General features: G+C 42.4%; 1 protein-coding gene across 1 annotated transcript; it reads right to left on the reverse strand.

Annotated features, from left to right (window-relative positions):
• Window positions 1–12665: 12665 nt before the first annotated feature.
• On the reverse strand, window positions 12666–24204 carry LOC139414075 (adhesion G-protein coupled receptor G7-like). The gene is made up of 18 exons (XM_071161958.1): window positions 24168–24204; window positions 23624–23728; window positions 21916–21952; window positions 20234–20421; window positions 19976–20080; window positions 19750–19859; window positions 19033–19176; window positions 18830–18915; window positions 18591–18724; window positions 18266–18379; window positions 17648–17817; window positions 16958–17110; window positions 16702–16814; window positions 15605–15936; window positions 15301–15382; window positions 14680–14838; window positions 13105–13264; window positions 12666–12878 (listed from the first exon to the last, which is right to left on the reverse strand). The coding sequence occupies exons 1-18, from the start codon at window positions 24202–24204 to the stop codon at window positions 12666–12668; spliced, it is 2442 nt and encodes an 813-aa protein (XP_071018059.1).
• Between the last annotated feature and the right edge of the window lie 1427 nt (window positions 24205–25631).

The following is a 25631-nucleotide window of genomic DNA, read 5'->3' on the forward strand; positions in this document are numbered from 1 at the left end:
TCATGGTACTGCTGTTGATGTGTTATTAGTAGATGCCGGTGTGAATGTGAAAAACAAACTGTGATATAGAAAGCTACAAGTTAAAGCTTTTTCACTAATCATTGCCAATATAATGTAGGATGTGCACATTGGCACGGAGTGATTCGGCTGTCAGGTAAAAATGTTGTTTGAGATATAAGATATCTACACTAATGTTACACACTACACTAGATCACTCCACACATCCTGTTTCTCAGAGGAAGAGCAGACTGCAACCATCAGGAAGAGCCTTGGCCACTCCTTGCCTCCCTGCTCACAACACCCATCTCACCGAATGACACTGAACAGATACTATGGAGGGGGAAGAAGCGTGAAGGAGCAAGAGCTGTCAGAATGCCGGCATGGCCGGGGAATCCCTCTCTAATTTCCCTCCCGCCTTTTTTTGTGCTCGGGTGTATCCCGTGAAACAGTCCGGGGTGTGGATCCCAAAACCTTCGCCACATATGCCTTAGATCATCAGGCCCACGTGAGGTCACAGCCCCCGGCACATGGCGAGGTTCCTAGGCACGTCACGAAATGTGCTAAACTTTTGGGTCAGACTGACGAGCCCCTGAAAGAAAAAAAGGCTTATTTTATTTTCCTTTCTTTTGTTGTTTCTCTTATTCTAATATTAGCTGAAGCTGATACATTCAAGGGCCGTAATGGAGACCAGAGCCAAGCGTTGACAGCACAGGAGAGGGAGAGGAGGGGAGGCGGAAGGAACAGGATTCAGGCTTCTCATCCAGAGGTAGATACAAACAATGTGGTCGATCCAAATCACACAGATTCCTCAAACACGTGAAATACATCCTGACAGTTCTACTCATGTGGTCATAGTCAGAGTATAGTTAGTCTCATTGACTCCCCACATAACTTGCTGAAAGGGTATTTGAGAAACAGCCGAGGGATCCATAACAAAGACTGAAGGGCAGAACGCCAGTCAACATTTATCTCAGTGGGAGACATTCATTGTTTTCCTTTCAAGGTCAAAATTGTCCTAGATGAATCACCTCACACACACACACACTGAAGGGCCGAACGCCAGCCAACATTTATTTATCAACATTCACTCAAAAACACACTCAGGATAGGGGCTGGAGAATCTCGACATCGACTGTCCACAAACTCTCACCCCCTGGTTGATGACCCTGGATCCAGTCAGCTTCCAGCTGAGCCGTTGCTGTGGTAACAGACTGTTGTGTTTTAAAGGCCTTGCGTTTTCCAACACCCAGAGAATGTATTCTTTATTGTGATGTTGTGTTCTCCCGCATGCCTCCCCTGTTGTTTCTGTTTAAATCAGATGGAGGGGGGCGGGGGGAGACATCTATCTGGCTTGAATGTGTTGTCATGTATACATGAATCTATAGAACAACTCACATGTGAAAACATGATTTTCATGTGAAAACAAGTGTTTGTGGAACACTTCACATGTGAAATGAATGTGTTTTGTTTCAACGTTGTTTCCACATTTCAATTAACTTAAAACGTAGAATGGTTTCTAGTTTCTAACCGACTAAAAATAGAAGCATCCAGTCTGTCGCTATTTGCAGTCCAGCCAAGGTGCATGTTCCTAATGAAGGCTCAAAGTCTGTACTGTTTTTAATAATAAACAACTTTTTCCCTATAATAGTGGGCAAAATGTTTAGTTCTCTAAGAACCCCTAAATTAGCCTTATAAAACAAATGAACCTTGAATTATTGAAATTAGACATACATAAGGGAAAGTGAATATGCTAAAAGGCTTTTCATAAACATCACTATTTATCTGCACATTAATGAGGAAGACTGGTGAAGTTTAGATGGACTGTTCCACTGCCATTATAAATCCCCCTTCAGAGGAAGAGTTTGGCGCCACCGCATGGCAGTTGAAGGTAGACACAGAGGATGCGTCAAAATAAAAATAAAATTGTATTTGTCACATGCTTCGTAAACAACAGGTGTAGACTAACAGTGAAATGTTTACTTATCAGTACCGGTACGTGGGTAAAATCACTAGTGAAGCCAAGCCCCCCCCCCAGCAAAAGAAAGCCATATTTCAACATGTGTTGTGATAATTTCTAGTTTGCTCTATAACCTGTTAATTCATTTTCCTTGCGACCGTGATATATAAGTATAAAGGCCGAGACAATAAGAAGACTAAGTGGCAGAATAAATTCAACCACACATTTGTTTTATCACAAAACCGTATAGCTCTTTCCAATGAAGTCCACAAAGCATATTGCGTGTACCACTAGAGATTCTGGGGTTCGAGTCCAGGCTTTGTTGCAGCTGGCTGTGGCGGAGCACAACATGGCCGGCAGGGGTGTCCTTGTGTGGCTGGCCGGGCGCAGTGCACACTGACACGGTCGCCAGGTGTACGGTGTTTCCTCCGACACATTGGTGTGGCTGGCTTCCGGGTTAAGTGGGCATTGTGTCAAGAAGCAGTGCGGCTTGGCTGGGTTGTGTTTCGGAGGAGACACCGGTCTCGGCCTTCGCCTCTCCTGAGTCCGTATGGGAGTTGCAGCGATGAGATCAGACTGTGACTACCACGTAATTGGGGGAAAAAAAGGTCTAAAAATGTAAAACAGGAGCTGCCTCCACTATTCCAGCAAAACTTAAACATTTGAACATCATCAAATCCCCTCTGCTGAGTCTAATACAGTGTCAACTAAAATATACCAAAACAATTGAATCCAATCAATGCAAGCTAAATATGTTGTGGCTGCCAATGGTTCTGATTTCTGTGTGAGTAAAAGTAGAAAAACATGTTGACTCACCCTAACTGTTACTTGTAGAGAAACACCAATTCCACCCTCCTCTCTTTCATGTTGAGAAAACTATCTATCACTCTGTCATACAGTACATGCTTTAATTTTTTGTTGTCCTAGGCTACCTGGTTTCCATTCGTGGGCAACATTAGCGAGTTAAAACATTAGCCTTCTACATCTAACGTTACTGTAGCTACATATTGAACTTCCATCCTCTCAGGCAAGAGGCACAACAATGTATGAATTAATGGTTGGATCAGAATCGCCATTATAATCATTGGATAGTACAGAGAATTAAGTAAAAGCACAAGGCCAAATCCCTATCTCCAAACATGGCTAATTTAGGAAAGGGCATTTTTTTGTTAGCTAGCCACCGGGGGACAACAACACAACGAGAAGCAACAATTCAAGTTTTTCCGTCAATGACGTATGCTCTCAATGGGACTTGATAGGAGTAAACCAAAATCCAATCTGGCCTTGCTTGACACTTTTTTTTGGTGGGCCAGGACCACTCATAGTTGAGCTCGCTTAGCTCAACGCTAATCGTTTTATACTTTTCTTGTCAAGGGAGGCCAGCGTGCTTCACTTGCCTTCAATGCTACGAGCAGCAACAATGTCGTACTCCTTTGGACCAGACAGAATGAGATAGGTGGCCTACACGTAGAGAGACAGAGGGCGCTCTTTTGCTCGCTAGGATGCTTTCTCCTTTGAGATACATTATTTTTATTGTGGGGGAAGCCTGGCTTCTCTTGGCATCCATGAATACAAAATAGTGATAGAAGGAGTAAATTCATAGTGTCATGCATACTTAAATGATTTGAGACTTACTAATGGTGTGAATGTGCTACATTACGGGGTACCAGTAAGGAGATATCCTAACTGTCATATATAGTGACAATATCATTCATTGCCTGTTGACAATATCATTCAATCCGGCCCAGATGCAAACCTTCGCAATGACCTATTCCAAAATAGACTATGGGAGGCGCACATCACTACATAGAGTCATGACTACACGGAACTCTATTCCACATCAGGTAACTGATTCAAGCAATAGAATAAGAAAATCAGATAAAAATAAACCTTATGGAACAGCTGGGACTGTACAGAGACACACACACACACACACACACACACACACACACACACACACACACACACACACACACAGGTACAGACAAATGGACACACACACACAAACTCTAGCTCACGCACTCTACACACACATACATTGTAATATTTTTGTACGGTGGTATTATACATTTTGCATTGTAGATATGTAGTGGTGTAATAATGTTATATGATGTACTTTTTTATATTTTGTTTTATGTGCAATGTAAGTGTCTTAATGTGTTAGGATCTCAGGAAGAGGCTAATGGGGATCCTTAATAAATACAAAATATATTTATTTTTATCTTCTGGAGAAAAAAAACGACATGGAAATGACTCAAACCAAATCTAAACTGTGTTGAAATTATAATGGACCTACATTTATAGTCTCTTCACTCTATCCAGCTTGTTAAAAGTAAAATAAAACCTAGACAGTCAGGGATCCTGGAATATTCAAAAAGCACTGGACAGAGGACTATTTCTAGCAAATGTTGACTGCAAGGAAGTACAATATCTAAAATACAATGTGTGTCATCGCTGTCAGCTCACCTGACAGGTAGTCTCCATCCTGAGTCTTCTGTGAGCCGGATGGTACCGCAATCGCTACTCCTTCAAGGGACTCAGAATCACCTTTATTCACCAAATACTTGAAATTTGACTGAGTGACATGGTGTTAATAAAACTAACAGAATATACAGACGGATAATAAACAAACATAATACATACGGACAATTTATATACAGTCTTGAAGGAGTTCCCTGTCACAACGTAGCCCTTTGGGGTGTATATCGTGGCTCCCCCCCTCTCTCACTCTCATCACAAACTTCATGACTTGACAACAGGTCATAAATTCCTGTCAGAGACTCTCTCCCCCTATGGAACAAATAGCTTCTCTTTGTTCAACTCCTAATCCCCAAAATTGGACAACTAAACATTATTTAGATTTTTGAGAATGTGGGAATGGTCCGTGGGTATTTAAAGAACAATCCTGTCGAAGTTGTTAATTTTGTGACATCTGTCACGATCGTCGTATTGAGGAGACCAAAGGGCAGCGTGGTGTGAATGCATACTAATGGATGGACGAAAAACACGAAGTACACTAAAACAAACAAACAAACAAACAAACAAACAAACAAACAAACAAACAAACAAACAAACAAACAAACAAACAAACAAACAAACAAACAAACAAACAAACAAACAAACAAACAAACAAACAAACAAACAAACAAGACTGCTAAAGAAACACTGTGCTAACAAGCAACATAACATAGACAATAACCCACGAACCACAATACAAAACAGGCTACCTAAATATGGTTCCCAATCAGAGACAACGACAAACACCTGCCACTGATTGAGAACCATATCAGGCCAAAACACATAGAAACAGACTAACTAGACATGCAACATAGAATGCCCACTCATATCACACCCTGACCAAGCAAAACATAGAAACAAACAACTCAAATAATGATCAGTGTCACAACATCAGGAAGTACAGTAGCACAGAATTAAGGTTGCTTTGGAAGTGTACATTTCTCAGTTACTAGTTTTCTACCTGAATATTGTGTAAAATATATGATTGAATATGGAACTATTTGTGAGAAGATGTAATGTCATGTTGGCCTCCTAAACGAGATACTTGTTTAGTTATAAAGTTTTAACTAGTCAGTCAGTGGCCACACCCCCGTGAGCCCAGACCCGTGAGCCCAGCCCAACTTCCTGCAAAATATACATGAAGTCAAAGAATGCCGGGACATAGTCCCCACGTTGGAATGGCTACAATTCTATAGGCCATGGGACCATACAGCTGTAGTTTTGGCTACACGGCTGGAAATGGTTAAACTCTGAAACTATTGATCACTACAGAATAAGAACAAATCATAGACATATAATTACTAGTCTGTAGCTAGAAATTCTGTAAGTCTAGTACGAGAATACAGACAACAACCGAAACATCTATTCTAAGAACAAGCCTGACGCATCCATTACAACAGACACTATCCAGAGCCACGGAGAAAGCTACAACCACAAAGGACATTGTGACTTCTGGGGAAGTTAACCAGAGACTCTCTGATGAACTGACTCACCAGCAGACGGACAAGCGATTCCAACAGAGAAGACAACAATGACATACGGGCATTAATATATACATTGCAATTATTCTGGAATGAGCGGCCGTTCATGTGCAAAGGATTAGCATTTCCATTAATATAATTATTATCTGAGTGTAGTGAAACCATTTAGTCTTTCCCGCTCTTTCTCAGTCCCCACCCCTTTTCTTTGTCTTTGAAGCCGTCATATCGGCTTTGTCCACTAGGGACATGTTCTTTGTATAATGTGGTAACCCAAGTATCTACTGTTTGTTTGTTATGTAATTCTGTGTGATTATTTAGTTAGTTAGTGAATAAATAATTAAGCCAATTTGTATGTCGCTGATTCATGATTTAGACTAGAGTTTGTGCAGATATACAAGGGTTTGCGACGTTCAGAAATGAGAACTGAGGAGGAAATAATAACTAATTGATAGACTGGAATTGATTAGATATTAAAATATCTGAACAGTTATATTCGGAAAATTATGACTGTAAATCTCAACATTTTCCGTGGTGCCCCGACTTCCTAGTTAATTCATGTTTACATGATTAGTTTAATCACGTAATAAATCAAATCAAATCAAATTTTATTTGTCACATACACATGGTTAGCAGATGTTAATGCGAGTGTAGCGAAATGCTTGTGCTTCTAGTTCCGACAATGCAGTAATAACCAACGAGTAATCTAACCTAACAATTTCACAACAACTGCCTTATACACACAAGTGTAAAGGGATGAAGAATATGTACATAAAAATATATGAATAAGTGTGGTACAGAACGGCATAGGCAAGTTGCAGTAGATGGTATTGAGTACAGTATATACATATGAGATGAGTAATGTAGACTATGTAACATATACAAGTGGCATTGTTTAAAGTGGCTAGTGATACATGTATTACATAAAGATGGCAAGATGCAGTAGATGGTATAGAGTACAGTATATACATATGAGATGAGTAATGTAGGATATGTAAACATTATATTAAGTGGCATTGTTTAAAGTGGCTATACATTTTTACATCAATTTTTCCATTATTAAAGTGGCTGGAGTTGAGGCAGTATGATGGCAGCAGCCACTCAATGTTGGTGGTGGCTGTTAAACAGTATGATGGCCTTGCGATAGAGGCTGTTTTTCAGTCTCTCTGTCTCTGCTTTGATGCACCTGTACCGACCTCTCCTTCTGGATGATAGCAGGGTGAACAGGCAGTGGCTCGGGTGGTTGTTGTCCTTGATGATCTTTATGGCCTTCCTGTGACATCGGGTGGTGTAGGTGTCCTGGAGGGCAGGTAGTTTGCCCCCGGTGATGCATTGTGCAGACCTCACTACCCTCTGGAGAGCCTTACGGTTGTGGGCGGAGCAGTTGCCGTACCAGGCGGTGATACAGGGTTTCTAGCTTGATGACGAGTTTGGAGGGTACTATGGTGTTAAATGCTGAGCTATCGTCGATGAACAGCATTCTCACATAGGTATTCCTCTTGTCCAGATGGGTTAGGGCAGTGTGCAGTGTGGTTGCGCTTGCGTTGTCTGTGAACCTATTGGGGCGGCAAGCAAATTGGAGTGGGTCTAGGGTGTCAGGTAGGGTGGAGGTGATATGTTCCTTGAATAGTCTCTTAAAGCACTTCATGATGACGGAAGTGAGTGCTACGGGGCGGTAGTCGTTTAGCTCAGTTACCTTAGCTTTCTTGGGAACAGGAACAATGGTGGCGCTCTTGAAGCATGTGCGGACAGCAGACTGGGATAAGGATTGATTGAACATGTCCGTAAACACACCAGCCAGCTGGTCTGCGCATACTCTGAGGACGCGGCTGGGGATGCCGTCTGGGCCTTCAGCCTTGCGAGGGTTAACATGTTTAAATGTTTTACTCACATTGGCTGCAGTGAAGGAGAGTCCGCCGGTTTTGGTAGCGGGCCGTGTCAGTGGCACTGTATTGTCCTCAAAGCGAGCAAAGAAGTTGTTCAGTCTGTCTGGGAGCAAGCCATCCTGGTCCGCGACGGGGCTGGTTTTCTTTTCGTAATCCGTGATTGACTGACGACCCTGCAACATACCTCTTGTGTCTGAGTCATTGAATTGCGACTCTACTTTGTCTCTATACTGACACTTAGCTTGTTTGATTGCCTTGCGGAGGGAATAGCTACACAGTTTGTATTCGGTCATGTTTCAAGTCACCTTGCCTTGGTTAATTAAACCTAGAGAACTGATTTGATATAAATAATAGTCCAGACACGACATCCCACATACGCTGAGCACTTGTCGGTTGCTTTTCCTTCACTCTGCGGTCCAACTCATCCCAAATCATCTCAATCGGGATGAGGTCGGGAGGCCAGATCATCTAATAGCCCTTACAAAGGCTGGAGGTGTGTTGCGTCATTGTCCTGTTGAAAAACAAATGATAATCCCACTAAGCGGAAATCAGATGGGATGGCGTATCGCTGCAGAATGCTGTGGTAGCCATGATGGATAAGTGTCTGATAGGTGAGAATTGTCTGTTAATTGAATGATTAGAATATTCCACCCTGAAACATATAATTGTATGGAATTGATTAGAATGTATGAAATCATAATCAATAAATGTGTAGTCCGAGTCAGAATTAGGGTAAAACAATGTGCCTTTATGGTATTTTAAACACAGACTGTCTGAGCTTGGTGCCGACCTGACTGGAGATTTGGGAGAGAACGGGGAGTACGTCATAAGGACAAAGTCACTATCTCTGTCGGCTGGGAAGTGAGACAGACAGTGTGTGCGTAGCAGGACATGTGTGTGCATATTTTCGTGTGTGTGTGTGTATGTTTGTGTGTATGTGTGGGCGTGAGAAGTCAGTATAAAATGAATTGATTTCTATTCTTGACTTCAGAACTTTCCGTGAATAAACCTTTTCGACCATTTAGCTTACAAATTCTGGTTTACAGACTGAGAGTAAAATAATTCAATTGGGTGATGTACCTGGAGAACATAATTCTCTTATCAGTGTCCCTTGAATTATAAGTAAATCACAGACAGTGTCACCAGCAAAGTACCCAAACACCATCACACCGTTCCCCCAACATGTCCAGCATGTCCCCCAGCATGTCCCCCAGCATGTCCCCCAGCATGTCCAGCATGTCCAGCATGTCCCCCAGCATGTCCAGCACGTCCAGCATGTCCCCCAGCATGTCCCCCAGCATGTCCAGCATGTCCAGTATGTCCCCCAGCATGTCCCCCAGCATGTCCAGCATGTCCAACATGTCCCCCAGCATGTCCAGCATGTCCAGCATGTCCCCCAGCATGTCCAACATGTCCAGCATGTTCCCCAGCATGTCCATCATGTCCAGCATGTCCCCCAGCATGTCCAGCATGTCCAGCATATCCCCCAGCATGTCCAGCATGTCCAGAATGTCCCCCAGCATGTCCAGCATGTCCAGCATGTCCCCCAGCATGTCCAGCATGTCCCCCAGCATGTCCAGCATATCCCCCAGCATGCCCAGCATGTCCCAGAGCATGTCCAGCATGTCCCCCAGCATGTCCAGCATGTCCCCCAGCATATCCCCCAGCATGTCCCCCAGCATGTCCCCCAGCATGTCCCCAAAGCATGTCCAGCATGTCCAGCATGTTCCCCAGCATGTCTAGCATGTCCCCAAACATGTCCAGAATGTCCCCCAGCATGTCCAGCATATCCCCCAGCATGTCCAGCTTGTCCCCGAGCATGTCCAGCATGTCCAGCATGTCCCCCAGCATGTCCAGCATGTCCCCCAGCATGTCCCCCAGCATGTCCAGCATGTCCCCCAGCATGTCCAGCATGTCCCCCAGCATGTCCCCCAGCATGTCCCCCAGCATGTCCAGCATGTCCAGCATGTCCAGCATGTCCAGCATGTCCAGCATGTCCAGCATGTCCCCCAGCATGTCCAGCATGTCCAGCATGTCCCCCAGCATGTCCAGCTGCTGTGTTTTTTCACGACTCTGACATGCCTGCTTTCTTCCGCAACCTTTCAGACCTCCCTCTGACATGCCTGCTTTCTTCCTCAACCTTTCAGACCTCCCTCTGACATGCCTGCTTTCTTCCTCAGTGTTTCATACCTCCCTCTGACATGCCTGCTTTCTTCCTCAGTGTTTCATACCTCCCTGTTTTCTTCCTCAGCCTTTCAGACCTCCCTCTGACATGCCTGCTTTCCTCCTCAACCTTTTAGACCTCCCTCTGACATGCTTGCTTTCTTCCTCAGTGTTTCATACCTCCCTGTTTTCTTCCTCAGCCTTTCAGACCTCCCTCTGACACGCTTGCTTTCTTCCTCAGTGTTTCATACCTCCCTGTTTTCTTCCTCAGCCTTTCAGACCTCCCTCTGCACCACATCACTCCTTTGGATCTGCTTTCTTCCAGCTTGACATGGTTGTGCATCCCAGACCCGCCTCTGTGAGCGCTGCGCTGGTTGACCACTTGTGACCACTGACCACGATCTCTGCCTGTCGAACCCTCTCATCCTTGCTGTCCCGCAGCATCATAGGCTGGCGTGCTTTTGTTGCCTTGTAGTCCTCTACCACAGATGTAACTGGCAGCTGCAGCTTGCTTCCTGTGCTGTACAGGCCGATGGAGTAGAAGCTTCTTAATCAATTTTAAGTGCGTCCCATCTGACCTCGCTAATGACCAAATGTGGCCTGAGGGGAACACTTGTTTGACACCCCTGGGCTACACTGTCTAAATCTATTTTCGGAGATATTGTGTAAAATAGTGTTTTTTTTCAATTTGAATAACTTCAAACATCCGCTTAAAAGAGAATGATTAAAGATTTATTTAAAAAAGTAACATTTTATAAAGAACAAATGTTCAGGATATACGGTATTTATGCAAAAAATCATTGGACAACACAACTTCTGAGGGAATTCACAGTGAATATACGTTGATACAAAATGTTGTGTGTATTATACTGTCTATTATAGGACAATAGTGGAGGTATATGACATATTTTACAACAGGTCAAAATGTTGTGTGTATTATACTGTATATTATAGGACAATAGTGGAGGTATATGAGATATTTTACAACAGGTCAAAATGTTGTGTGTATTATACTGTATATTATAGGACAATAGTGGAGGTATATGACATATTTTACAACAGGTCAAATGTTGTGTGTATTATACTGTATATTATAGGACAATAGTGGAGGTATATGAGATATTTTACAACAGGTCAAAATGTTGTGTGTATTATACTGTATATTATAGGACAATAGTGGAGGTATATGAGATATTTTACAACAGGTCAAAATGTTGTGTGTATTATACTGTATATTATAGGACAATAGTGGAGGTATATGAGATATTTTACAACAGGTCAAAATGTTGTGTGTATTATACTGTATATTATAGGACAATAGTGGAGGTATATGACATATTTTACAACAGGTCAAAATGTTGTGTGTATTATACTGTATATTATATGACAATAGTGGAGGTATATGAGATATTTTACAACAGGTCAAAATGTTGTGTGTATTATACTGTATATTATAGGACAATAGTGGAGGTATATGACATATTTTACAACAGGTCAAAATGTTGTGTGTAATATACTGTATATTATAGGACAATAGTGGAGGTATATGAGATATTTTACAACAGGTCAAAATGTTGTGTGTATTATACTGTATATTATATGACAATAGTGGAGGTATATGAGATATTTTACAACAGGTCAAAATGTTGTGTGTATTATACTGTATATTATAGGACAATAGTGGAGGTATATGAGATATTTTACAACGGGTCAAAATGTTGTGTGTATTATACTGTATATTATAGGACAATAGTGGAGGTATATGACATATTTTACAACAGGTCAAAATGTTGTGTGTATTATACTGTATATTATAGGACAATAGTGGAGGTATATGAGATATTTTACAACAGGTCAAAATGTTGTGTGTATTATACTGTATATTATATGACAATAGTGGAGGTATATGAGATATTTTACAACAGGTCAAAATGTTGTGTGTATTATACTGTATATTATATGACAATAGTGGAGGTATATGAGATATTTTACAACAGGTCAAAATGTTGTGCGTATTATACTGTATATTATAGGACAATAGTGGAGGTATATGAGATATTTTACAACAGGTCAAAATGTTGTGTGGATTATACTGTATATTATATGACAATAGTGGAGGTATATGAGATATTTTACAACAGGTCAAAATGTTGTGTGTATTATACTGTATATTATAGGACAATTGTGGAGGTATATGAGATATTTTACAACAGGTCAAAATGTTGTGTGTATTATACTGTATATTATAGGACAATTGTGGAGGTATATGAGATATTTTACAACAGGTCAAAATGTTGTGTGTATTATACTGTATATTATAGGACAATAGTGGAGGTATATGAGATATTTTACAACAGGTCAAAATGTTGTGTGTATTATACTGTATATTATAGGACAATAGTGGAGGTATATGAGATATTTTACAACAGGTCAAAATGTTGTGTGTATTATACTGTATATTATAGGACAATAGTGGAGGTATATGAGATATTTTACAACAGGTCAAAATGTTGTGTGTATTATACTGTATATTATAGGACAATAGTGGAGGTATATGACATATTTTACAACAGGTCAAAATGTTGTGTGCATTATACTGTATATTATAGGACAATAGTGGATGTATATGAGATATTTTACAACAGAGGTTGAACTTACAGCCCATCAGCTAGATGTCTGTGAGGACCAAGGTGGAAATGACAGATCAGTGTCCAGATGTGTGAATGATTCTACTTTATCACTGTGCTCGCCTCGCCATAGACTGAACTTCCTAGTGTGAAGAGGGATCCCAACATTAGAGACAGATTTCAAAGCACTTGACATCTTTTTCTTGAAAATTGCTGTTCTTGCTGTGAACAAAATGAAAATCTGCAAGCCCTGTGGAGACAAAGCAAAAACACAAAGAAGTTATCAAGTAATTTCAGGAACACACAAGGACAAACAAAATGTAGTGTTTCCATAAGGAGCAGCTCAATTTATTTATGTTTAGTTTGTGTCCAATTGTAAATCATGCCTGGTTCTGTGGTACAATAGACACTTATATTTCTAGTTTACATTTGAGTCATTTAGCAGACTTACAGTAGTGAGTGCATACGTTTACTACCTGAGTGGTGGTGAGTACACAGAAGGAGATGTTGAGTATGGTGTACATGGTCTGGTTCTGTGTAATGAGCAACAGATAGCCCAGGATCCAGGAGAGACCGAGCCCCACAGCCAGAGAGAAGCTACTGAGGAACTTCTTCTTCATCGATGTGTGTCTTGTACTGGGAAACATAACCAACATAGTTAGATTGCTGTAATAGAGTGCTGTAATAGACTGCTGTAATAGACTGCTGTAATAGAGTGCTGTAATAGACTGCTGTAATAGAGTGCTGTAATAGACTGCTGTAATAGACTGCTGTAATAGACTGCTGTAATAGAGTGCTGTAATAGAGTGCTGTAATAGACTGCTGTAATAGACTGCTGTAATAGAGTGCTGTAATAGACTGCTGTAATAGACTGCTGTAATAGACTGCTGTAATAGACTGCTGTAATAGACTGCTGTAATAGAGTGCTGTAATAGACTGCTGTAATAGAGTGCTGTAATAGACTGCTGTAATAGACTGCTGTAATAGACTGCTGTAATAGACTGCTGTAATAGAGTGCTGTAATAGAGTGCTGTAATAGAGTGCTGTAATAGAGTGCTGTAATAGAGTGCTGTAATAGACTGCTGTAATAGACTGCTGTAATAGACTGCTGTAATAGAGTGCTGTAATAGAGTGCTGTAATAGACTGCTGTAATAGAGTGCTGTAATAGAGTGCTGTAATAGAGTGCTGTAATAGACTGCTGTAATAGACTGCTGTAATAGAGTGCTGTAATAGACTGCTGTAATAGACTGCTGTAATAGAGTGCTGTAATAGAGTGCTGTAATAGACTGCTGTAATAGACTGCTGTAATAGAGTGCTGTAATAGAGTGCTGTAATAGAGTGCTGTAATAGAGTGCTGTAATAGAGTGCTGTAATAGACTGCTGTAATAGACTGCTGTAATAGAGTGCTGTAATAGACTGCTGTAATAGACTGCTGTAATAGAGTGCTGTAATAGAGTGCTGTAATAGAGTGCTGTAATAGACTGCTGTAATAGGCTGCTGTAATAGAGTGCTGTAATAGACTGCTGTAATAGAGTGCTGTAATAGAGTGCTGTAATAGAGTGCTGTAATAGACTGCTGTAATAGACTGCTGTAATAGAGTGCTGTAATAGACTGCTGTAATAGACTGCTGTAATAGACTGCTGTAATAGACTGCTGTAATAGACTGCTGTAATAGAGTGCTGTAATAGACTGCTGTAATAGACTGCTGTAATATACTGCTGTAATAGACTGCTGTAATAGACTGCTGTAATAGATTGCTGTAATAGACTGCTGTAATAGACTGCTGTAATAGACTGCTGTAATAGACTGCTGTAATAGACTGCTGTAATGCTGTGGTAGAATAACATTTGACTTCCAGTGGGTGAGTGGGTTAGAGCACAGTGCTTATTCAATTGTGATTTGGTTCCTAATAACTAATAATAAATAAATAATTTATAATAGGCTTTTCATTGAAAGACAATTTAAACTTAACAAGCTTGTTAGTAGGCATTTAAATCAAGACGGATCTTTGTGACTCCAACTTTCTACCTCATGCCCCCATTAATGTTACCTGGTTAAATGTGGGTTGGTCTTGCCTGTTGTAACTGCAAAATATACCAACATCACTGTGTTGAAGATAAGCATGAATGCCACAGGTATCAGGAACCCCCAAAACATTGGCAGCTTGAAATCAAAGTTCCCCTTTGGATCGAGGGCTGCAAGCCAGCAACTGAGAGGTCAAATGAATGAGTTAGAGTGGGACTCTATGACAGACAAAACAGAATGCCTGTTATTTGAAGAACGTGGTTTTAAACAAACCTGGTGTGTAGCATAAGTAAACAAGAAACTATGGAGAAAAATTGATCATTCATAATATACTCTATCTATATTTTTTTACTTTTAATATTGCCAATTATTCACATGCATAATAAACATGTATACAAAAACTGACAGGGATAATCAATTGCCCCACTTTAATTCAAATTGAACCTATTCTGTAATAACCACAGAGAAAGAAATTTGATGTACAGCACAAAACAGTACTCAGGTGTAGCTGTGGTAGTATAGTACAGTACAGTGAAGTAATACAGAAGTAGTATAGTGCAGTTCAGTATAGTATAGTACAGTATAGTATAGTACAATCCAGTACAGAGAAGTAGTACAGTAGTAGTGTAGTACACTATTGACTCACAATTCCTCCTGCCTGTAACCCAGTGGATCATCCACTCTGTAACTAATTCCTAAGGTGAGGGCCACCACAACCGCAGGCAGTCCTAAAAGACAGAGAATGATGTTGTTATTTCCTGGTAGATTTGCATGCAGAAATATACACTACACATACATCCTCTATACAAGTTGCTTTTAAGTTCTATTTCAGGCTAACTAGAGCCTGAAAATATCACCTAGCATTAGTTTTGGTTCAAGGAGCCCAGGGCTAATGCCAGCCATAGCTTCTGAAACAACAAAATAATGTATTTTTCTCCATGCTGTCCTACCCCATCCGATGGCCACGGTATAGGCTGTGAAGTGTGACGGGCTGGTGGCCAGGCTGTTTCTGATCATCAGGAAGACATGTGTGGCGAACAGCGTGTTCCAGGTGAATGTCCCCAACAGGAAGTACTGCAGCAGGACCGCCACTGCAGTACAGGGCCCTCTGTCCTGCTCTGTGTGTGTGTCGGAGGGGGGGAGAACGTTGTCCTCGAGTATTTCAGGTTTGTCCAGCTGTTTATGAGGGTTGTCCACTCCCAACATGAAGAGCAGGGTGAAGATCAGGAGACACACGCAGACACTCACTAAGAGGACAGTTGGGTTGGTTTTGCGTGATTTCCTGGGGATAAGTGATAGACAACACTATGTTAGGGAAGTTATATGTGTAGTTATGGATGTGTTGGTTCATTAATAGTGGGTTTTAAATATTTCACCTATCAAGTCCTCTTGGATCAGACAAAGGGCTTCTTTACACGGTTGAGAAGCACCAAATATTTTGAATTGGTTCTGGAACCCTATAGGATCTTACCGGGTCACGATCTGGAATGTTACTGTATATTTTGAATTGGTTCTGGAACCCTGTAGGATCTTACCGGGTCACGATCTGGAATGTTACTGTATATTTTGAATTGGTTCTGGAACCCTGTAGGATCTTACCGGGTCACGATCTGGAATGTTACTGTATATTTTGAATTGGTTCTGGAACCCTGTAGGATCTTACCGGGTCACGATCTGGAATGTTACTGTATATTTTGAATTGGTTCTGGAACCCTGTAGGATCTTACCGGGTCACGATCTGGAATGTTACTGTATATTTTGAATTGGTTCTGGAACCCTGTAGGATCTTACCGGGTCACAATCTGGAATGTTACTGTATATTTTGAATTGGTTCTGGAACCCTGTAGGATCTTACCGGGTCACGATCTGGAATGTTACTGTATATTTTGAATTGGTTCTGGAACCCTGTAGGATCTTACCGGGTCACGATCTGGAATGTTACTGTATATTTTGAATTGGTTCTGGAACCCTGTAGGATCTTACCGGGTCACGATCTGGAATGTTACTGTATATTTTGAATTGGTTCTGGAACCCTGTAGGATCTTACCTGGTTGCGATCTGGAATGTTATTGTTAAACTCAACCCTATGATGGACATGGAGCATCCCAATATGGTGATCCAGTTTAGCGCTTCAGCGTATTTAAAATCCTTCCTGTATGACTGTAGAAAGAACATAAACAATATGTTTCTGTCACAGTCATATAGAAAGTCATTGCCCTCATGTGTCTGGATCCTGCTAATGATGTAAAAGATATGTCAGAGTGTGGTTAGTAAAAGGGAGATGAAGGCAGCTAGCTACTCACCATCAGCACAGCAAAGTTAGTGGTGTGATTACAGAAACATCGCAGGCCGTCTTCTGAGTGGTTGACTTTGGAGCAGCCAAAGGTGCTCCAGTCTTTCAACGTGTAGTTCCATGACACGCAGGCAAAGTCATAGAGGGAGGCGTTGGGAACAGCCTGAGAAGTGAGAACAGAAACAAACTCACTGAAAATCCTTCAGAAAAACACATGCATTCACAGTATTCTTAATTTAAAAATAATAATCATAAAGGACATTGTGAAGTATAACAGGTCATTAAGCACATGTGAGATTTTTTTTGTTGATATTTTATACATCATATTATATACAATACAACATGTGCTTCCTTGTTCACTGGCCAAAATATGCTTCCTTGTTCCTTATGGCTGATAAGCGTCAATGGATATCTTAGATCAAGGGTAGGCAACCCTGGTCCTGGAGGGCCACAGGCACATCCTGTTCTAGGATTTAAATGACCTGGAAGACCAGGTGTGCTGACTTTAGGCAATCACTGAACTGAACAAATAGCTCAGTTGGTCAGATGAAGTGCCTAGTTGGAACAACATCCTGTAATACCTGCGGCACTCCAGGAACTGTGCTGCCTAACCCCTGACTTACATAATGGATAACCTCCCATTATGTGTCCCAGAGAATTTGGACCACTATGTGTTTACTGATTCCAAGATAAATCTTACTGTGGGCTTGAAGAGCATCTCAACATGTAACCCAGACACTTGTCCCAGGTTAGCAGAGATGACCCTTCTCCTGGTTCCTGAAGAAGCTCTGAAAGTCCTGGACCTGAAGAACCGGTCGTTTTGGTAGAGCACAAAACCAATGGAGTAGTTTGTGTTTTTACTACGTAAAACTGAGTGGAGAGAGAGAGAGACATCGTTAAAACACTACATAGCCATAATATTACATTTGAAATGTCTCTATTCCATTGAAACTTTTGTGAATGTAATGTTTACAGTTCATTTTTTCACCTTTGTTTATTATCTATTTCACTAGCTTTGGCAATGTAAATATATGTTTCCCATGCCAATAAAACCCTTTGAATTTAATTGAGCGTGTTTGAGAGAGAGAGAATGTTTTTCATATCAGGACTTTATATACATGAGCAGCTTGACCTTGCCTTGTAGGCTTATCGTGAAAGCCAAATTACTTATCATTAGTTTACTTATCCATACATCATCTGACACTGCTTACCTGATTTCGACGACCACAAAGAGCAGTTAAGTTCTCTCAGTGAAACCTAAACAAGGAAATTGAAGCTTGAGTTTATACACTATGTTTGTACACCAACATTGGCTCACCTGGAGGGAATTTTATGACAATCTGGACATCGGTAGAACCTCCTTTGTCAGCTATCAGTTCAGAGGTATTGATGTTGAGATTAATTCTTTTGGCCACAAAATTGCCAGAACTTCCTGGAGAATGAGATTCATTTGATTTAGCAATTTAAAGCAGAGCAATATAGTGTTACTTCTGTATTTGTCTGTAATCCATACCAAGCCTTACTGACCAACAGAGGAGAAACATTTGAAATGTTGTTTTGTTTGAACCAGTCTGGTATTTTAACACAGATACAAATTATCCCTTTAAATTACAGTGTGCAGGTTCACTAGCAGTCTCACTCACCAGTTAGAGCAGTAAACTGGATCCCTACTGAGTCACTTGGTACTTGGACAGACTGGACTGCCAGGTTGGGCTGAACCACCAAGGACACATTATTGTGCTGGTCCAGGGAAAACTTCTCCAGGGTCTCTGTGAGGCTGGGAGAGAAACATAAAAACATTTGTTTACATGCACATGCAGACACGCAGAGGCACACGTACACACATAAAATCAAACGTATGCAGAAACACAAACACACATACCTCTGGACAGCGTCTCTCTCCTGTGTACTCTCCTTATTGGCATTCAGCAGCTGACTGATGGTAGTTATAGCTGCCACTGCGATGTCCTGCATCATGATCAAAACCAGGGGATGAACCTCGTGTTCAAATCACTGCAGTGACAACCTCACGTTTCTCTCCAGAACATGTCATAGTTCACGACTTGATTTCAAAACATGTTATACCTCTGTGATTTTTGCAGACTTAAGCAGTGTGTTAGCGATCTGAGCTGCTGTGGTGATGTTGTCAGCTGACAGCTGCTCTGGTTGGGAGGTCAGGATCTGAGTACTGAAGGCTAACTGTAGTAAATCACCTGAACTGCTGGAGATCTGAATAGGAACAGAGAAGGATTTGTATTCATTTGATTTTACTAGAGCAAGGCACTTGCAATGCCAGGGTTGTGGGTTCAATTCCAAACAGGGGACAGTACAAAAAAGTACAAAACTATATGCAAATGCATGCAAATTCAATGTAATGTAAAACACAAGAAATAAAACAATTATGTTCATCATCAACTGTTAAGCAGAGTAAAATAACAGAATACATGAGTTGAAGGTGAAAGCCAGGTGTTCAAACTGTAAGATGGACTCCTCATGATAATAACTGTAAATCAAATTTGATTTGTCACAGGGGCCAAATACAGCAGATGTAGACTTTACTGTGAAATGCTCACTTACGACCCAATAATGCAGAGGTAAAAAGTATCAAAATTAGCACCTGAGGAAATAGTAACATAATAAAATACCAATAACGAAGCTATATACAGGGAGTACCAGTATCAAGTCAATGCAGTGAGGTATGAGGTAGTTGAGTTGGTTTAGGTAATTGACCCAAAGAAAGAAGAACACTAAATCAAGACGGGTCATGAATCAGGATCATAAAAAATATGCCTATTGACTTACATTTCCTTGAATGTCACTGAGGGTTAATTCACACTGCAGAATGTGAGGAGGACCAAACATCGGAGAGCCGGTGTCATTCAAACATCTTGCTGAGGCTTCTGATAAACCGGATGGAGGAAACAAGACAAAAAGAGAGTCAAGGTTTTGTTTTACCTAATAAAACATTAATTAGGACTGTAACAGGTGAATAAAATGGGTTCATTTTAGGTGAATAAAAGTAGCATACCAGTGGTTGTCTTCTCATCACATGACTCTACTGAATAAGCAAACCAGCCAACCGGTGTTCTTGGGAAGGAGAATCTATCCTTGCTGGTTGAATTGCAGAAATTCCCTATCGACATAAAAAGCATCTCAACATGCAAACATGAAATATACATTCTGAATGTGAGATCCAGGGTTAGGTATAGTAGTGTAGTGGTGTGTACTGTGAATGGTAGATCCAGGGTTAGGGATAGTAGTGTAGTGGTGTGTACTGTGAATGTACCATCTGAACAGGTCTCTCCAGTCCACTCATCAGGACAGATACAAACTTGACTCTGTAGCTTACCACCGTTGATACAGACCAGAGGAGGGGTGGTGGTCGAGGTGGTGGTGGGAGAGGTGGTGGGAGAGATGGTGGTGGGAGAGGTGATGGTGGTGGGAGAGGTGGTGGTGGGGATTGTAGGAGAGGTGGTGGTGGGGATTATGGGAAAGGTTGTGGTGGGAGAGCTGGTGGTTGGGATTGTGGGAGAGGTGGTGGTGGGAGAGATGATGTTGGCGGTGGTGGTAGAGGTGGTGGGAGAGTTGGTGGTGGGAATTGTGGGAGAGGTGGTGGTGGGAGAGGTGGTGGGAGAGTGTGTGGTAGAGGTGGTGGTGGGAGAGCTGGTGGTGGGGGTGGTGGGAGAGATGATGGTGGGAGAGGGTCTGGTGGGAGAGGTGATGGTGGGGGTGGTGGTAGAGGTTGTGGTGGGGGTGGTGGTGGTGGGGGTGGTGGTAGAAGTTGTGGGAGAGTTGGTGGTGGGAAAGGTGGTGGTGGGGGTGGTGGGAGAGATGGTGGTGGGAGAGGGTCTGGTGGGAGAGGTGATGGTGGGGGTGGTGGTAGAGGTTGTGGTGGGGGTGGTGGTGGTGGTGGTGGGGGTGGTGGTAGAAGTTGTGGGAGAGTTGGTGGTGGGAAAGGTGGTGGTGGGAGAGGTGATGGGGAGAGTGGTAATTAGTCCACACACCATTGTGTATGGAAGTGAAGTATGTTCAGTAGTTGAAATGTCGGTAGTTGGAATGTCAGTTGTTGGCGTCTCGGTTGTTGGCATGTCGGTTGTTAGCGTGTCAGATGTCGTTGTGCCGGTTGATAGCGTGCCGGTATTTGGAGTGTCGGTAGTTGTGAAGTCGGTAGTTGGACAGTCAGTAGTTGGACAGCCAGTAGTTGGAGTGTCAGTAGTTGGAGCGTCGGTAGTTGGAATGTCCGTTGCTGGAGTGTTGGTTGCTGGAGTGTTGGTTGCTGGAGTGTTGGTAGCTGTAGTGTCAGATGTTGACGTGTCGGTTGTTGGCGTGTCGGTTGATAGCGTGCCTGTTGTTGGAGTGTCGGTAATTGGAGTGTCTGTAGTTGGAGTGTCGGTAGTTGGAGTGTCGGTAGTTGGACAGTCGGTAGTTGGACAGTTGATCGTTTTAGTGACTGTAGTTGGAGTGTCAGTAGTTGGAGCGTCAGTAGTTGGAGTGTCCGCTGCTGGAGTGTTGGTTGCTGGAGTGTTGGTAGCTGTAGTGTCAGATGTTGATGTGTCGTTTGTTGGCGTGCTGGTTGATAGCGTGCCGGTTGTTGGAGTGTCGGTTGTTGGAGTATCGATAGTTGGAGTGTTGGTAGTTGGAAAGTCGGTAATTGGAGTGTCGGTAGTTGGAGTGTCGGTAGTTGCAGTGTCGGTAGTTGGCGTCTCGGTTGTTGGCATGTCGGTTGTTAGCGTGTCAGATGTCGTTGTGCCGGTTGATAGAGTGCCGGTATTTGGAGTGTCGGTAGTTGTGAAGTCGGTAGTTGGACAGTCAGTAGTTGGACAGCCAGTAGTTGGAGTGTCAGTAGTTGGAGCGTCGGTAGTTGGAATGTCCGTTGCTGGAGTGTTGGTTGCTGGAGTGTTGGTTGCTGGAGTGTTGGTAGCTGTAGTGTCAGATGTTGAGGTGTCGGTTGTTGGCGTGTCAGTTGATAGCGTGCCTGTTGTTGGAGTGTCGGTAATTGGAGTGTCTGTAGTTGGAGTGTCGGTAGTTGGAGTGTCGGTAGTTGGACAGTCGGTAGTTGGAGTGTCGGTAGTTGGACAGTCAGTAGTTGGACAGTTGATAGTTTTAGTGACTGTAGTTGGAGTGTCAGTAGTTGGAGTGTCAGTAGTTGGAGTGTCCGCTGCTGGAGTGTTGGTTGCTGGAGGGTTGGTAGCTGTAGTGTCAGATGTTGATGTGTCGTTTGTTGGCGTGCTGGTTGATAGCGTGCCGGTTGTTGGAGTGTCGGTTGTTGGAGTATCGATAGTTGGAGTGTTGGTAGTTGGAAAGTCGGTAATTGGAGTGTCGGTAGTTGGAGTGTCGGTAGTTGCAGTGTCGGTAGTTGGACCGTCGGTAGTTGGACAGTCGGTAGATGGACAGTCGGTAGTTGGAGAGTTGATAGTTTTAGTGACTGTAGTTGGAGTGTCAGTAGTTGGAGCGTCGGTAGTTGGAGTGTCCGTTGCTGGAGTGTTGGTTGCTGGAGGGTTGGTAGCTGTAGTGTCAGATGTTGATGTGTCGTTTGTTGGCGTGCTGGTTGATAGCGTGCCGGTTGTTGGAGTGTCGGTTGTTGGAGTATCGATAGTTGGAGTGTTGGTAGTTGGAAAGTCGGTAATTGGAGTGTCGGTAGTTGGACATTCCGTAGTTGGAGTGTTGGCAGTTGGCGTTTCGGTAGTTGGAGTGTCGGTTGCTTGTGTGTCGGTTGCTGGAGTGTCAGTTGTTGGAAAGTTGGTAGTTGGACAATCGTTAGTTGGACAGTTGGTAGTTTTAGTGACTGTAGCTGGAGTGTCGGTGGTTGGAGAGTCGGTAATTGGAGTGTCAGTAGGTGGACATTCAGTAGTTGGAGTGTCGATAGTGGGCGTTTTGGTAGTTGGAGTGTCGGTTGCTGGAGTGTCGGTTGCTGGAGTGTCGGCTGCTGGAGTGTTGGTAGCTGTAGTATCGGAAGTTGGAAAGTCTGTTGCTGGAAGGTCGGTTGCTTGTAGGTCGGTTGCTGGTGTGTCGGTTTCTGGAGTGTCCGTTGTTGGAAAGTCGGTAGTTGAAGAGTGGGTAGTTGGTAAGTTGGTATTTGCAGTGTAGTTTAATGATATTTCGGAAGCTGGAGGGTCGGTAGCGAGAATATCGGTAGTTGGAGGGTTGGTAGTTGGAGGATCAGTAGTTTTAGTGTCGGTTGCTGGAGTTTCAGTAGCTGTAGTGTCAGATGTTGATGTGTAGGTTGTTATCAAGTCAGTAGTTGGACAGTCGGTAGTTTTAGTGACTGTAGCTTGAGTGTCGGTCGTTGGCGTGCCGGTAGTTGGTGTGTCGGTTGTTGGAGAGTCGGTAGTTGGAGTATCGATAGTTGGAGTGTCGGTAGTTGGAAAGTCGGTAGTTGGAGTATCAGTAGTTGGACATTCGGTAGTTGAAGAGTCGGTAGTTGGAAGATCAGTAGTTTTAAGGTCGGTTGGTGGAGTGTTGGTTGCTGGAGTGTCAGTAGTTGGATTCTCGGTAGTTGGAGGGTATGCAATTGGAGTGCCGGTTGCTGGACTGTCGGTTGCTGGATTGTCGGCTGCTGGAGTGTCAGTAGCTGGAGAGTCAGTAGTTGGAGGGTCAGGTGTTAAAGGGGCAGCAGTAGTTGTAGTGTAAGTAGTTGGCGTGTCGGTAGTTGGAGTGTAGGTAGTTTGTGGGGGACTAGCTGGAGGGTCAGGGTTTAAAAGGACATCAGTAGTTGGGGTAGTTATATCAATGGTGGTTGGAATGGCAGATGATATGGTGAGATCCCCCTGTGATGAAGAGACTTAAAAAAAGATAATTAACTCAGTAAAGCACACGAACAAGGGTACATAGTGTCAGTTCCTATAATCAGAGCAGATGATCCATGCTGTTCCAGTTTCATTGTGTCTGCATCAGTGTAGAAATGTTTTCTACTGTAGTTTATGAGAGAAATAAGTCATTATCACTGCCAATAAACGGTTGATAGCAAAGGCTACTCTGTTATCAACTGTATCTGAGACCTGACAGTAGTCTATTCACAGTATGTAAACAATGGCCTAGCGATACATCTAAATAGTGTTTGGATAAAAATAAAGTCTGAAACAATGTCTTTATTGATGCTATCCCTCGCAGCAAACAGACAAAACATCAATCAATCATTGATTATAAAACAAACTTAACAGCATCATACATCTGAACATCTTAAATCACCCTGAATGAATCCAATATAGAGCAAGTCTTACCTGTAGCAAAGACAACCATAACCCATAGCTCCTTCATCTCTGCTGTTTCCAGTCATCCAGTGTCAGCAGACTGCACATTATTAGGACGTCTGTTGGTTTTATGCTGCGCTCCACCTATTACAGAGTCAGCATTGACGTACAGGTACCAGTTAATGATTTAGTGTTGAAATTAAGGGAAAAGTACTGTACATTGGCTCCAACACAATCAATGTTGTCAACAGGATCAGTAAAGACAATGACACAAATTCTTTGAAAATAGATCAGACATGACTGGATAAATAAATTAGATACACATGGATGGATACTGTGAGGACCAGTCAACCAATAGCATTACCCTTCTCTATGCAAAACATTCTTGGTTGCAGCTGGGAGGTAAAGTATATGTTTTGGTAAACATAACTTTTTTGCATTAGAGCAGGTGTAATTCGATCTCCTGATTAGAGGGGAAGAATAAAACAAAGTAATGGAAGTGTCTTGGAGGTCTGGATTATAATGTGAGGACACTAGAAGGTATACTTCTTTAGAACAGGGTTTCCAAACTCAGTCCTGCCCCTCAGTTCTGAATGGCTCCTCTCATTAGGCCACATCATGCCCTGACCTAGTCATGGGTATGTCCCAAAAATATCTCCTTCGTCCTGAAGTGTACACTCGTTCACAATTTCATCCACAAATCTAAAAACATTGGATTCACAGAGGCATTGTCCAACTCAGAGATGGGCAACTGCTGGCCCAGTGTAGACATTTAAAAAATGAAAGAAAAAAATGTGGGTTTCAACTTACTTTTGAGAGTTAGAATAGTAGAATACACAAGGTGCAATTTCAATATTTGGTTGTGCATCAGCAGTTGTTCTCTTGTTTTGTTAGTCTCTGATAGTCACTCAATTAGCCCATGTCTGCTAATATGTGTTTAGATTGGTAAGATAGTCTAGCCAGTGATCTAAACTTGTACTAATCGTGGTCGCCACTCTCACTCAGATATCATTTAAAAAACTGCAAACCTTTCTCTCCATCCAATAGTAAAGCGTAAAATTTCAGGAAATTAGCTGGAAAACTGTAAATTTCTCTCCGCCCCATGTCAAAATGTGTAGAACATCAGGGACACACACACAAAATTCCACATAGGGCCCCAAAAGGCTAGGGCCGGCTCTGACTGCATGTGTGAGTATGGATGAGGTTACGTAGACCCGCGAGGCACTGCAGCCCCCTCATTATGAGTTCAGATGTTTTGTGGTCCCCACCCCATCAAAGCTGCATGTCCCTGGTCTAGTGGGAGTTTCTACCATATTTATTATTCCAGTCATTTCCTTTCAAATCAGTGAACAAGTGTGTTCAGTAATTTTGTAATCAATGTTCATAAATTCCAATTATCTTTATCTGTCTGATAACCAGAGGTTGTAAAGTTCTGGTCTTAAATGAAACAGAATTCCCAGCTCACAATTGATCAGATCCAGATTTATTTGCGAG

Source organism: Oncorhynchus clarkii, chromosome 7 (genome assembly GCF_045791955.1).
Source record: "Oncorhynchus clarkii lewisi isolate Uvic-CL-2024 chromosome 7, UVic_Ocla_1.0, whole genome shotgun sequence".
In the NCBI taxonomy this organism is placed as follows: Eukaryota; Metazoa; Chordata; class Actinopteri; order Salmoniformes; family Salmonidae; genus Oncorhynchus; species Oncorhynchus clarkii.